Here is a 15,591-nt window from a genome sequence, read left to right as displayed (position 1 = left end):
AAACAAGTGTTGGATACATTATATTTGAATCACCATCAAATCAGAATGGTGGATGTAACTAATTGTATGTTATTTATGTTATGTACTTGTCTTTTCGTAGAGGTGTCATCCTCCTTTATTTATATAGCATCTTTCGAACTCAGTTACAAAGAGCTTATTAACACTGAACATATAGTAACAGACATAGAACGGAATGAAGTTAAAACCAACAACACAATATATAATAAAATGGAAACCGAGATAAACAATAGAGAAACAATAAAAGTTATAATGCATAAATAAAATCCCACACACTGAGCATAACTGTAGGTGACCATGTCGGTGGAATAACTGACTCAGAACAACATATTAATGCAAAAAAAAGCACATCTTTATTCGAAAACAAATTTGTTGAGGATATTATAAATGTATTAAAACAACGACTGAGGAAATAAATACTGCGCAACAATTACATTTCTATATGAGGTTGGACACTTGAAGAAGCTCCTGATCCAACTGGATCCGGAACTGAAACTCTGCGCTACTGTTTCCATCAGGGACTCCTTAAAGTCTCGGACGACCGGTAGTGGTCGCAAATTTAAACAGCCATCACATCAACAATACGCCCGGACTTTTACTTCACGGGCTGTGTGGGTTATCGATGCATTTATGAACAAGAAGATTGAATCCTACAGAAGATTTCTTTAAGGTGAGGTTTGCAGGTATGCACTTTGTCAATTGCTGATTTATTTCTGCTTCCCGCCGCTGGCTACTCTCCTTCGCCGCGGATGTTGAAGCTGACTATTACCTGGAAAACAATCTAGTCCACATTCGCAGTGGTTGTTAAGGCCCTACATTTCTACAAATCTTTAGTGCTTTAAATACAGCACAAAAGGTATGAGAGACTTACGACTTTTTAAAATATTTTCCAGATTTTTTAACTTGATTTTGAATACGCAGTTTACGAACTCATTGATAATCATGTGCATGTTATGGTTAGCTTCCTTTAATATCGGTGCGCCTTCCTGCCGCTGAAATATCGTAGTCCATTTAATACATGTACAAAAAACAGCTTTAAATGAAACGCGGATACAAATACATTAACACTTTTTTAAAGGAAAAAAAAACCGTTTTATTTACATTTATTATCATGTATTTAAATGTGTTCTTTATTCTTCAGAATATGTCGTCTATGTAGATTGTTTATGACCCCTCCCCTTTTTAATTTTTTTACAAAATTGTAATGGTATACATTTTGTCAGACATTTTATTTTTTAACAAATTAATAATTCGAATATTTTACTGATATAAAGACAATTTTAAAGCTTTTATAAATTGATCAAAGGTACAACATATATATTTTAGTCCACTGGCCAGAGGCTAGGGCAGGGGTCTGCAACCTTTTTGACCAAAAGAGCCATTTTGCTCCTTTTTCCAAAACATTTTTTTGTCTGGAGCCGCAAAACTTATTTCATAGTTTTTTATTGTTACATCAGACAAAAACTACAGTTTTTTTGCATTTATTAGGCTATTTATTACATTATATAAAACTGTTAACCTCTAATAAGAAACAAATAACTCTTATAAGGAGAATTAAAAAATAATACACAGGCCTACTTTAAAATAAATTAAACACAGCACTTGGGGAGTCCTCTGCACATTTGAAGGGAAAAAAAATATTATTAAAATGGGCCCACTTTGAAATAAATAAAACATATAGCTGCACCCTAAAAAGAGTTAAAGGTAGGGTAGGTAAGAATGGAGAAACCAGCTCGAGTGTGCTAGAATTTGAAAATACACAACCGGAAAAAATATGCCTCTTCCTTCAGACTTTCTTACAGAGTCCCTCCTCCAACACACACGAACGCGCACATGACCAATGAGGGCACGAGATAAGTTTGTGCACAGATAGAAGGCTGACAGGCAGGTAGGCCATCCAGTTACTTTAGCCGGGCCGGCTCAGATGATTGGTCGTGCTTTTTACAGTACTACGGCTTCCAGAGATGACATTTTTGTATGTATTTATTGTCAAAGCATTTAATATATTCATTGCTATCGGGACGTTAAGAGCATTCCATGGAATATAACAAAAAGTGTTTTCTGAAATAAATTACATACCCCATTGAATTATGACTGAAGATCGTCAGCTGTCTTCCTCTCCCTTGTTGTTCCTCGATAGTAAAGGCTGCACCACCGTTGACAACTTCTCTCTACATATCAAACATACCGGTAAACCAGCATCGTTTGCTGTGAAAGCATATAACTCTGTCCACACAGAATTAAATCCTGTGTTCCTCCGGTTCTTTACTTTGATTTATCCATAGTTCGCTCATGGAGCTTGATTTCCTTCTTATTTTTGTCTAAGCTCAAGGGAGCCAGAGCAGAGGGCTTAAAAGGCTGCATGCGGCCCGTGGGCCGCGGGTTGCCGACCCCTGGGCTAGGGGAATGAAGTTTTACCAGCTACTCAATAGCAACTCATTGGGGGTTTTTCAGGGGGAAGGGGGCTGTTGAATAGATCTACAAGCTATTTGCCTATTTTACCATCATTTTGCTGGTAAATGGTGTCAATGTGCCCTGAGGGAATCAGTAAGTATTTCCAGTAGTGGCTGCTCAAAATGTAGCAGCGAAAGCTCGCATGGTCTCTTCTCTACCTCTGACTTCATGTCAACAGTGAAGGCATCCACTTTCCCTGGTTCCAGTTTTCTTTATTGGCGCATTGTAAATTCACACCCTTAAGATTTTTTAAATATTTCAGAGTGCTTGATTTAAAAATCAGCATTTGGTCATGGAAATCATTATTAGTTGTAGGTCTCTGCAACAAGGAAAATAATCATATATTATTTACATCTTTCATCAAAAATTCAGATTGAACATACCAATAAAATCTTCACTGGGTTACATGTTGAGATTTTTGTTTGAGAAATGTCCCAAGTTTCATTAACTATCAAAGTAGTTTGTTAATTTATTTTTATTTTAAACATTAGCGAAAATAATACATTTCTCATTGTAAGATTGAATGACTTGTATTGCACAAAACATTTTTCAAGCTCACTCACACTCAGTAAATAATCAATATTATATAATTAATGTATGCAAAAATGTTTTATGAATTATAAATAAATTGTCCATTTCAATCTTCCATGTACAGGTGCAAAGCTGACAGAAGCAGTCCAAGCTGACGGCAACAGCATGGAAGAAGAAATAATAACGACCGAGACAGCAGGTGAAGATGTGGCGCCCAATGATGAAGAGCCTAGTGTAGACATTTCCAATGACAGTCCATCTAAAAGAGGAAGGGGAAGGCCAAAGAAGCTGAAGGTTGTAGTTACCGACGCCAACCTAATGGTTTCGGGCATTTCTAACGGTGAACCCCCACAGACCCCGAGAGGGAGAGGACGTCCAAAACTCTTTAAACCCACAGAGCAGCAAGTATCAGAAGACAACAATGCCGATGATTCAGGGTCCCAGAAAGAGACCAGTGATGAAGACGACGCTTCACCAGAACATTCTCCTAAGAAAAGAGGCCGGCCACGTAAGTCTCTCAGCACCCCTGCAAAGGCTGATACACCGAAGGGAAATAGGGGTCGACCAAAAGGATCCACGAAGCGCAAGTCAGAGAGTCCGAGTGAATACACAGGCCTACTTTAAAATAAATTAAACACAGCACTTGGGGAGTCCTCTGCACATTTGAAGGGAAAAAAAAATATTTTTGAAATAAATAAAACATATAGCTACACCCTAAAAAGAGTTAAAGGTAGGGTAGGTAAGAATGGAGAAACCAGCTCGAGTGCGCTAGAATTTGAAAGTACACAACCGGAAAAAATATGCCTCTTCCTTCAGACTTTCTTACAGAGTCCCTCCTCCAACACACACGAACGCGCACATGACCAATGAGGGCACGAGATAAGTTTGTGCACAGATGGAAGGCTGACAGGCAGATAGGCCATCCAGTTATTTTAGCCGGGCCGGCTCAAATGATTGGTCGTGCTTTTTACAGCCCTACGGCTTCCAGTGATGAATTTTTGTATGTATTTATTGTCAAAGCATTTAATATATTCATTGCTATCGGGACGTTAAGAGCATTCCATGGAATATAACAAAAAGTGTTTTCGGAAATAAATTACATACCCCATTGAATTATGACTGAAGATCGTCAGCTGTCTTCCTCTCCCTTGTTGTTCCTCGATAGTAAAGGCTGCACCACCGTTGACAACTTCTCTCTACATATCAAACATCCCGGTAAACCAGCTTCGTTTGCTGTGAAAGCAGATAACTCTGTCCACACAGAATTAAATCCTGTGTTCCTCCGGTTCTTTTCTTTGATTTATCCATAGTTCGCTCATCGAGCCGGGGGTCAGGTTATTCGCCTCCAAGAAAAGGCGCTCGCGCGGGACCGTACCAGGATGTGACGCATATTTTAGTTGACCTAATTAAAACCGTTTTGTTTTTTATTTATGTGTCACAGTATCACCTCAAAATACAAGATACGAAACATTTTCATCCATGCAACAAAATATAAATAGTCTTACAAATACTTTTATTTGATTTCCTTCTTATTTTTGTCTAAGCTCAAGGGAGCCAGAGCAGAGGGCTTAAAGGGCCGCATGTGGGCCGCGGGTTGCCGACCCCTGGGCTAGGGGAATGAAGTTTTACCAGCTACTCAATAGCAACTCATTGGGGGTTTTTCAGGGGGAAGGGGGCTGTTGAATAGATCTACAAGCTATTTGCCTATTTTACCATCATTTTGCTGGTAAATGGTGTCAATGTGCCCTGAGGGAATCAGTAAGTATTTCCAGTAGTGGCTGCTCAAAATGTGGCAGCGAAAGCTCGCATGGTCTCTTCTCTACCTCTGACTTCATGTCAACAGTGAAGGCATCCACTTTCCCTGGTTCCAGTTTTCTTTATTGGCGCATTGTAAATTCACACCCTTAAGATTTTTTAAATATTTTCAGAGTGCTTGATTTAAAAATCAGCATTTGGTCATGGAAATCATTATTAGTTGTAGGTCTCTGCAACAAGGAAAATAATCATATATTATTTACATCTTTCATCAAAAATTCAGATTGAACATACCAATAAAATCTTCACTGGGTTACATGTTGAGATTTTTGTTTGAGAAATGTCCCAAGTTTCATTAACTATCAAAGTAGTTTGTTAATTTATTTTATTTTAAACATTAGCGAAAATAATACATTTCTCATTGTAAGATTGAATGACTTGTATTGCACAAAACATTTTTCAAGCTCACTCACACTCAGTAAATAATCAATATTATATAATTAATGTATGCAAAAATGTTTTATGAATTATATATAAATTGTGCTTTTCAATCTTCCATGTACAGGTGCAAAGCTGACAGAAGCAGTCCAAGCTGACGGCAACAGCATGGAAGAAGAAATAATAAAGACCGAGGCAGCAGGTGAAGATGTGGCACCCAATGATGAAGAGCCTAGTGTAGACATTTCCAATGACAGTCCATCTAAAAGAGGAAGGGGAAGGCCAAAGAAGCTGAAGGTTGTAGTTACCGACGCCAACCTAATGGTTTCGGGCATTTCTAACGGTGAACCCCCACAGACCCCGAGAGGGAGAGGACGTCCAAAACTCATTAAACCCACAGAGCAGCAAGGATCAGAAGACAACAATGCCGATGATTCAGGGTCCCAGAAAGAGACCAGTGATGAAGACGACGCTTCACCAGAACATTCTCCTAAGAAAAGAGGCCGGCCACGTAAGTCTCTCAGCACCCCTGCAAAGGCTGATACACCGAAGGGAAATAGGGGTCGACCAAAAGGATCCACGAAGCGCAAGTCAGAGAGTCCGAGTGAATACACAGGCCTACTTTAAAATAAATTAAACACAGCACTTGGGGAGTCCTCTGCACATTTGAAGGGAAAAAAAATATTTTTGAAATAAATAAAACATATAGCTGCACCCTAAAAAAGAGTTAAAGGTAGGGTAGGTAAGAATGGAGAAACCAGCTCGAGTGTGCTAGAATTTGAAAGTACACAACCGGAAAAAATATGCCTCTTCCTTCAGACTTTCTTACAGAGTCCCTCCTCCAACACACACGAACGCGCACATGACCAATGAGGGCACGAGATAAGTTTGTGCACAGATAGAAGGCTGACAGGCAGGTAGGCCATCCAGTTATTTTAGCCGGGCCGGCTCAAATGATTGGTCGTGCTTTTTACAGCCCTACGGCTTCCAGTGATGAATTTTTGTATGTATTTATTGTCAAAGCATTTAATATATTCATTGCTATCGGGACGTTAAGAGCATTCCATGGAATATAACAAAAAGTGTTTTCGGAAATAAATTACATACCCCATTGAATTATGACTGAAGATCGTCAGCTGTCTTCCTCTCCCTTGTTGTTCCTCGATACGTAAAGGCTGCACCACCGTTGACAACTTCTCTCTACATATCAAACATCCCGGTAAACCAGCTTCGTTTGCTGTGTAAGCATATAACTCTGTCCACACAGAATTAAATCCTGTGTTCCTCCGGTACTTTTCTTTGATTTATCCATAGTTCGCTCATCGAGCCGGGGGTCAGGTTATTCGCCTCCAAGAAAAGGCGCTCGCGCGGGACCGTACCAGGATGTGACGCATATTTTAGTTGACCTAATTAAAACCGTTTTGTTTTTTATTTATGTGTCACAGTATCACCTCAAAATACAAGATACGAAACATTTTCATCCATGCAACAAAATATAAATAGTCTTACAAATACTTTTATTTGATTTCCTTCTTATTTTTGTCTAAGCTCAAGGGAGCCAGAGCAGAGGGCTTAAAGGGCCGCATGTGGGCCGCGGGTTGCCGACCCCTGGGCTAGGGGAATGAAGTTTTACCAGCTACTCAATAGCAACTCATTGGGGGTTTTTCAGGGGGAAGGGGGCTGTTGAATAGATCTACAAGCTATTTGCCTATTTTACCATCATTTTGCTGGTAAATGGTGTCAATGTGCCCTGAGGGAATCAGTAAGTATTTCCAGTAGTGGCTGCTCAAAATGTAGCAGCGAAAGCTCGCATGGTCTCTTCTCTACCTCTGACTTCATGTCAACAGTGAAGGCATCCACTTTTCCTGGTTCCAGTTTTCTTTATTGGCGCATTGTAAATTCACACCCTTAAGATTTTTTAAATATTTTCAGAGTGCTTGATTTAAAAAATCAGCATTTGGTCATGGAAATCATTATTAGTTGTAGGTCTCTGCAACAAGGAAAATAATCATATATTATTTACATCTTTCATCAAAAATTCAGATTGAACATACCAATAAAATCTTCACTGGGTTACATGTTGAGATTTTTGTTTGAGAAATGTCCCAAGTTTCATTAACTATCAAAGTAGTTTGTTAATTTATTTTTATTTTAAACATTAGCGAAAATAATACATTTCTCATTGTAAGATTGAATGACTTGTATTGCACAAAACATTTTTCAAGCTCACTCACACTCAGTAAATAATCAATATTATATAATTAATGTATGCAAAAATGTTTTATGAATTATAAATAAATTGTCCTTTTCAATCTTCCATGTACAGGTGCAAAGCTGACAGAAGCAGTCCAAGCTGACGGCAACAGCATGGAAGAAGAAATAATAACGACCGAGGCAGCAGGTGAAGATGTGGCGCCCAATGATGAAGAGCCTAGTGTAGACATTTCCAATGACAGTCCATCTAAAAGAGGAAGGGGAAGGCCAAAGAAGCTGAAGGTTGTAGTTACCGACGCCAACCTAATGGTTTCGGGCATTTCTAACGGTGAACCCCCCACAGACCCCGAGAGGGAGAGGACGTCCAAAACTCATTAAACCCACAGAGCAGCAAGGATCAGAAGACAACAATGCCGATGATTCAGGGTCCCAGAAAGAGACCAGTGATGAAGACGACGCTTCACCAGAACATTCTCCTAAGAAAAGAGGCCGGCCACGTAAGTCTCTCAGCACCCCTGCAAAGGCTGATACACCGAAGGGAAATAGGGGTCGACCAAAAGGATCCACGAAGCGCAAGTCAGAGAGTCCGAGTGAATACACAGGCCTACTTTAAAATAAATTAAACACAGCACTTGGGGAGTCCTCTGCACATTTGAAGGGAAAAAAAAATATTTTTGAAATAAATAAAACATATAGCTGCACCCTAAAAAGAGTTAAAGGTAGGGTAGGTAAGAATGGAGAAACCAGCTCGAGTGCGCTAGAATTTGAAAGTACACAACCGGAAAAAATATGCCTCTTCCTTCAGACTTTCTTACAGAGTCCCTCCTCCAACACACACGAACGCGCACATGACCAATGAGGGCACGAGATAAGTTTGTGCACAGATAGAAGGCTGACAGGCAGGTAGGCCATCCAGTTATTTTAGCCGGGCCGGCTCAAATGATTGGTCGTGCTTTTTACAGCCCTACGGCTTCCAGTGATGAATTTTTGTATGTATTTATTGTCAAAGCATTTAATATATTCATTGCTATCGGGACGTTAAGAGCATTCCATGGAATATAACAAAAAGTGTTTTCGGAAATAAATTACATACCCCATTGAATTATGACTGAAGATCGTCAGCTGTCTTCCTCTCCCTTGTTGTTCCTCGATAGTAAAGGCTGCACCACCGTTGACAACTTCTCTCTACATATCAAACATCCCGGTAAACCAGCATCGTTTGCTGTGTAAGCATATAACTCTGTCCACACAGAATTAAATCCTGTGTTTCTCCGGTACTTTTCTTTGATTTATCCATAGTTCGCTCATCGAGCCGGGGGTCAGGTTATTCGCCTCCAAGAAAAGGCGCTCGCGCGGGACCGTACCAGGATGTGACGCATATTTTAGTTGACCTAATTAAAACCGTTTTGTTTTTTATTTATGTGTCACAGTATCACCTCAAAATACAAGATACGAAACATTTTCATCCATGCAACAAAATATAAATAGTCCTACAAATACTTTTATTTGATTTCCTTCTTATTTTTGTCTAAGCTCAAGGGAGCCAGAGCAGAGGGCTTAAAGGGCCGCATGTGGGCCGCGGGTTGCCGACCCCTGGGCTAGGGGAATGAAGTTTTACCAGCTACTCAATAGCAACTCATTGGGGGTTTTTTCAGGGGGAAGGGGGCTGTTGAATAGATCTACAAGCTATTTGCCTATTTTACCATCATTTTGCTGGTAAATGGTGTCTATGTGCCCTGAGGGAATCAGTAAGTATTTCCAGTAGTGGCTGCTCAAAATGTGGCAGCGAAAGCTCGCATGGTCTCTTCTCTACCTCTGACTTCATGTCAACAGTGAAGGCATCCACTTTCCCTGGTTCCAGTTTTCTTTATTGGCGCATTGTAAATTCACACCCTTAAGATTTTTTAAATATTTTCAGAGTGCTTGATTTAAAAATCAGCATTTGGTCATGGAAATCATTATTAGTTGTAGGTCTCTGCAACAAGGAAAATAATCATATATTATTTACATCTTTCATCAAAAATTCAGATTGAACATACCAATAAAATCTTCACTGGGTTACATGTTGAGATTTTTGTTTGAGAAATGTCCCAAGTTTCATTAACTATCAAAGTAGTTTGTTAATTTATTTTTATTTTAAACATTAGCGAAAATAATACATTTCTCATTGTAAGATTGAATGACTTGTATTGCACAAAACATTTTTCAAGCTCACTCACACTCAGTAAATAATCAATATTATATAATTAATGTATGCAAAAATGTTTTATGAATTATAAATAAATTGTCCTTTTCAATCTTCCATGTACAGGTGCAAAGCTGACAGAAGCAGTCCAAGCTGACGGCAACAGCATGGAAGAAGAAATAATAACGACCGAGGCAGCAGGTGAAGATGTGGCGCCCAATGATGAAGAGCCTAGTGTAGACATTTCCAATGACAGTCCATCTAAAAGAGGAAGGGGAAGGCCAAAGAAGCTGAAGGTTGTAGTTACCGACGCCAACCTAATGGTTTCGGGCATTTCTAACGGTGAACCCCCACAGACCCCGAGAGGGAGAGGACGTCCAAAACTCATTAAACCCACAGAGCAGCAAGGATCAGAAGACAACAATGCCGATGATTCAGGGTCCCAGAAAGAGGCCAGTGATGAAGACGACGCTTCACTAGAACATTCTCCTAAGAAAAGAGGCCGGCCACGTAAGTCTCTCAGCACCCCTGCAAAGGCTGATACACCGAAGGGAAATAGGGGTCGACCAAAAGGATCCACGAAGCGCAAGTCAGAGAGTCCGAGTGAATACACAGGCCTACTTTAAAATAAATTAAACACAGCACTTGGGGAGTCCTCTGCACATTTGAAGGGAAAAAAAATATTTTTGAAATAAATAAAACATATAGCTGCACCCTAAAAAGAGTTAAAGGTAGGGTAGGTAAGAATGGAGAAACCAGCTCGAGTGCGCTAGAATTTGAAAGTACACAACCGGAAAAAATATGCCTCTTCCTTCAGACTTTCTTACAGAGTCCCTCCTCCAACACACACGAACGCGCACATGACCAATGAGGGCACGAGATAAGTTTGTGCACAGATAGAAGGCTGACAGGCAGGTAGGCCATCCAGTTATTTTAGCCGGGCCGGCTCAAATGATTGGTCGTGCTTTTTACAGCCCTACGGCTTCCAGTGATGAATTTTTGTATGTATTTATTGTCAAAGCATTTAATATATTCATTGCTATCGGGACGTTAAGAGCATTCCATGGAATATAACAAAAAGTGTTTTCGGAAATAAATTACATACCCCATTGAATTATGACTGAAGATCGTCAGCTGTCTTCCTCTCCCTTGTTGTTCCTCGATAGTAAAGGCTGCACCACCGTTGACAACTTCTCTCTACATATCAAACATCCCGGTAAACCAGCTTCGTTTGCTGTGAAAGCATATAACTCTGTCCACACAGAATTAAATCCTGTGTTTCTCCAGTACTTTTCTTTGATTTATCCATAGTTCGCTCATCGAGCCGGGGGTCAGGTTATTCGCCTCCAAGAAAAGGCGCTCGCGCGGGACCGTACCAGGATGTGACGCATATTTTAGTTGACCTAATTAAAACCGTTTTGTTTTTTATTTATCTCTGGCTACACCTCCCTGCAGTCTCTGGATTTCCTTGCTCTCACTGAAACCTGGATTACTCCATCCAACACATCCACCCCAGCAGCTCTCTCCACTGCATATTCCTTCTCCCATACACCCAGACCCACTGGCAGATGAGGTGGCACTGGTCTCCTGCTCTCTCCCAAATGGAGCTTTTCCCTCTTCAAGCTACCTAACTTTACTCCTTCCACCTTTGAGTTCCATGCCGTCACAGTAACCCATCCTATACAGTTAACCATTGTTGTTCTCTACCGTCCACCAGGCGCCTTGGGGGACTTCTTGGAGGAATTAGATCATCTCCTCTCACACATCCCTGAAACTGGCCCTCCCGCTGTACTTCTCGGAGACTTCAACCTCCAGATGGGGAAGATAGACGAACTAACATCTCTGTTAACCGCCTTTGCTTTCTCACTGTCTCCGTCCCCACCGACTCATAAAGCTGGCAATGTCCTTGATCTCATATTCTCAAGGAACTGCGCTACTTCTAACCTCTCTGTAAACCCGCTCCACACATCCGATCACTTCTTCATTTCATTCTCTCTATCCCTTTCCAAACATAACAAACTAATCTCTTCCCATCCTACACTTGTCCGCCGTAACCTTCGCTCCCTCTCTCCCTCTACCTTTGCCTCGTCGGTGCTCTCAGCCCTCCCTTCCTCTGATTCGTTCCAACTACTGCCTCCAAACTGCTGCAGAAACTCTCCTCTCTACTCTCTCATCCACTCTGGACTCGCTCTGTCCTCTGACATCTCGGCAGGCTCGTCAGTCCCCTCCGGCTCCCTGGCTAAATGATGCACTGCGTGCTAATAGAACCGTCCTTAGGGCAGCAGAGCGGAAATGGTGGAAATCCAAACACCGTGACGACCTCCTAACCTATCAGGCTCTCCTCTCCTCTTTCTCTGCTTCGATCTCTCAGGCAAAAAGCACTTTCTTTCAAGATAAGATCCAATCTTCCTATTCCAATCCTAAAAAAACTATTTTCCATCTTCTCCACCCTCTTGGACCCTCCAAAAGCTCCTCCCCCCTCCTCACTTCTGTCAAGCGACTTTGTTACCCACTTTGAAAAAAAGGTTAATGATATTCGCTCTTCTTTTTCTGACTCACCTTTACTCACCGCTGGGTCACCAGACCTTCCTTCCACCAACACACTAACCTCCTTTTCCCCTCTCTCTCCAAGTGAGGTTCTTACCCTCATTACCTCTGCCCGCCCTACCACCTGTCCTCTGGACCCTATCCCTTCAAACCTCCTTCAGACTATCGCTCCTGATATTCTACCGTTTCTCACCCATTTCATCAACACTTCTCTAACTTCTGGTCACTTTCCAAACAGTCTCAAGGAGGCAAGAGTAAACCCTCTCCTAAAGAAACCCACTCTCAACCCGTCTGATGTTATAAACTACAGGCCTGTCTCTCTCCTCCCGTTCCTGTCTAAATCACTTGAACGCGCTGTCTTTAAACAACTCTCCTGTTATCTCAATCAGAACAACCTTCTGGATCCGCACCAGTCTGGTTTCAAGGCAGGTCACTCCACAGAAACTGCTCTCATTGCTGTCACGGAGGAACTGCACACTGCCAAAACTGCATCCCTCTCCTCTGTCATCATCCTGTTGGACCTGTCTGCTGCATTCGACACGGTGAATCATCAGATCCTCCTTCGCACTCTCCAAAAACTTGGAGTTTCTGGCTCTGCACTTTCCCTCCTCACCTCATACCTGAAAGACCGTACCTACAGGGTGACTTGGAGAGGGTCTGAGTCCGACCCTTGTCAATTAACTACGGGGGTCCCTCAGGGCTCTGTTCTTGGTCCCCTCCTCTTCTCCTTGTACACAAACTCGCTCGGATCAGTCATTAGCCCGCATGGTTTTTCTTACCACTGCTACGCTGACGACACCCAATTAATTCTGTCCTTTCCCCGCTCAGAGACCCAGGTCGTCGCACGCATCTCTGCTTGTCTAGCTGACATCTCTCAGTGGATGTCTGCTCATCACCTCAAACTCAACCTTGACAAGACTGAGCTGCTCTTCCTCCCGGGAAAAGATTGTCCAACTCTTGACCTGACAATCAACATCGGCACCCTCAGTTGTTTCCCCCGACTCAGACTGCAAGGAATCTGGGTGTGATCCTAGATAACAACCTGTCCTTCACTGCAAACATCGCTGCTACAACCCGCTGCTGCAGATACACGCTTTACAACATCAGGAAGATACGTCCCCAGCTGACTCAGAAAGCGACTCAGGTTCTGGTCCAGGCTCTCGTCATCTCACGCCTAGACTACTGCAACTCCCTCCTGGCTGGTCTACCTGCATGTGCCATCCGACCCTCTGCAGCTCACCCAGAATGCAGCGGCTCGTCTGGTTTTCAACCTTCCTAAATTCTCCCACACCACTCCGCTCCTCCGCTCCCTTCACTGGCTTCCGGTAACTGCTAGAATCCACTTCAAGACACTGGTACTTGCTTACCGTGCTGCGAATGGATCTGGCCCTTCCTACATCCAGGACATGGTTAAACCGTACACCCCAGCGCGTGCACTACACTCTGCATCAGCCAAACGACTCGTTGCGCCCTCGCTGCGAGGGGGACCCAAGTTCCCATCGGCGAAAACACGTGGGTTTGCTATCCTGGCTCCAAGATGGTGGAATGAGCTCCCCATTGACATCAGGACGGCAGATAGCTTGCACATCTTCCGGCGCAAACTGAAAACTCATCTCTTTCGACTCCACTTCGAGCGTTAGAACGATTAACGAAGCACTTTTATACCAATAAAGGACTGGATTACCTAAAGCCAGTTGAGTAGCACTTGAAATGTTTGGCTCTATGAAACCTGATATACTTATATGATTCTGTTTTCTTCAAGGTTGTGTCTTCCTGGTCGAATGTACTTATTGTAAGTCGCTTTGGACAAAAGCGTCAGCTAAATGCAATGTAATGTAATGTAATGTAATTTATGTGTCACAGTATCACCTCAAAATACAAGATACGAAACATTTTCATCCATGCAACAAAATATAAATAGTCCTACAAATACTTTTATTTGATTTCCTTCTTATTTTTGTCTAAGCTCAAGGGAGCCAGAGCAGAGGGCTTAAAGGGCCGCATGTGGGCCGCGGGTTTGCCGACCCCTGGGCTAGGGGAATGAAGTTTTACCAGCTACTCAATAGCAACTCATTGGGGGTTTTTTCAGGGGGAAGGGGGGCTGTTGAATAGATCTACAAGCTATTTGCCTATTTTACCATCATTTTGCTGGTAAATGGTGTCAATGTGCCCTGAGGGAATCGGTAAGTATTTCCAGTAGTGGCTGCTCAAAATGTGGCAGCGAAAGCTCGCATGGTCTCTTCTCTACCTCTGACTTCATGTCAACAGTGAAGGCATCCACTTTTCCTGGTTCCAGTTTTCTTTATTGGCGCATTGTAAATTCACACCCTTAAGATTTTTTAAAATATTTTCAGAGTGCTTGATTTAAAAATCAGCATTTGGTCATGGAAATCATTATTAGTTGTAGGTCTCTGCAACAAGGAAAATAATCATATATTATTTACATCTTTCATCAAAAATTCAGATTGAACATACCAATAAAATCTTCACTGGGTTACATGTTGAGATTTTTGTTTGAGAAATGTCCCAAGTTTCATTAACTATCAAAGTAGTTTGTTAATTTATTTTAATTTTAAACATTAGCGAAAATAATACATTTCTCATTGTAAGATTGAATGACTTGTATTGCACAAAACATTTTTCAAGCTCACTCACACTCAGTAAATAATCAATATTATATAATTAATGTATGCAAAAATGTTTTATGAATTATAAATAAATTGTCCATTTCAATCTTCCATGTACAGGTGCAAAGCTGACAGAAGCAGTCCAAGCTGACGGCAACAGCATGGAAGAAGAAATAATAAAGACCGAGGCAGCAGGTGAAGATGTGGCGCCCAATGATGAAGAGCCTAGTGTAGACATTTCCAATGACAGTCCATCTAAAAGAGGAAGGGGAAGGCCAAAGAAGCTGAAGGTTGTAGTTACCGACGCCAACCTAATGGTTTCGGGCATTTTTAACGGTGAACCCCCACAGACCCCCGAGAGGGAGCGGACGTCCAAACTCATTAACCACAGAGCAGCAAGGATCAGAGACAACCAATGACGATGATTCAGGGTCCCAGAAAGAGGCCAGTGATGAAAGACGACGCTTCACTAGAACATTCTCCTAAGAAAGAGGCCGGCCACGTAAGTCTCTCAGCACCCCTGCAAAGGCTGCTATACACCGAAGGGAAATAGGGTCGACCAAAAGGATCCACGAAGCGCAAGTCAGAGAGTCCGAGTGAAACAGGGCTCTCCCAATAAGGACACCCATGCTGAATCAGTGAAGAAGAGACGGTCGGCCCAGGAAGGTGGAGGCAGCATCAAATGGCATCTCAAAGAAGTTGCTGGGAAGCCCCAGAAAAAGTATTGAACAGGAGAGCGGAAGATGAAAGAGGGAAGGGGTTTTATATAGGGTTGGACCAACAGGCAACAAGAAATAATCCCCTGCATATAAGGGTTCCAGT

General features: G+C 42.0%; 1 protein-coding gene across 2 annotated transcripts; it reads left to right on the top strand.

Moving 5' to 3' along the window:
• The first annotated feature begins 533 nt into the window (after positions 1 to 533).
• On the top strand, positions 534 to 15,137 carry LOC117542537 (chromatin modification-related protein EAF7-like). 2 transcript variants are annotated; one of them, XM_034210257.1, is made up of 6 exons: positions 534 to 688; positions 3,128 to 3,511; positions 5,324 to 5,707; positions 7,523 to 7,907; positions 9,722 to 10,105; positions 14,890 to 15,137. In XM_034210257.1, the coding sequence occupies exons 2-4, from the start codon at positions 3,169 to 3,171 to the stop codon at positions 7,786 to 7,788; spliced, it is 993 nt and encodes a 330-aa protein (XP_034066148.1). In that variant the 5' UTR covers positions 534 to 688; positions 3,128 to 3,168; the 3' UTR covers positions 7,789 to 7,907; positions 9,722 to 10,105; positions 14,890 to 15,137. The 2 variants fall into 2 exon arrangements, with proteins under 2 accessions (XP_034066148.1, XP_034066149.1); XM_034210258.1 differs by having other exon boundaries at positions 554 to 701.
• Positions 15,138 to 15,591: the final 454 nt, after the last annotated feature.

This window comes from Gymnodraco acuticeps, unplaced genomic scaffold (assembly GCF_902827175.1).
Source record: "Gymnodraco acuticeps unplaced genomic scaffold, fGymAcu1.1, whole genome shotgun sequence".
NCBI lineage: Eukaryota > Metazoa > Chordata > Actinopteri > Perciformes > Bathydraconidae > Gymnodraco > Gymnodraco acuticeps.
Note: the sequence above shows the minus strand (reverse complement) of the source record. Positions and strands in the feature narration are given on the sequence as shown.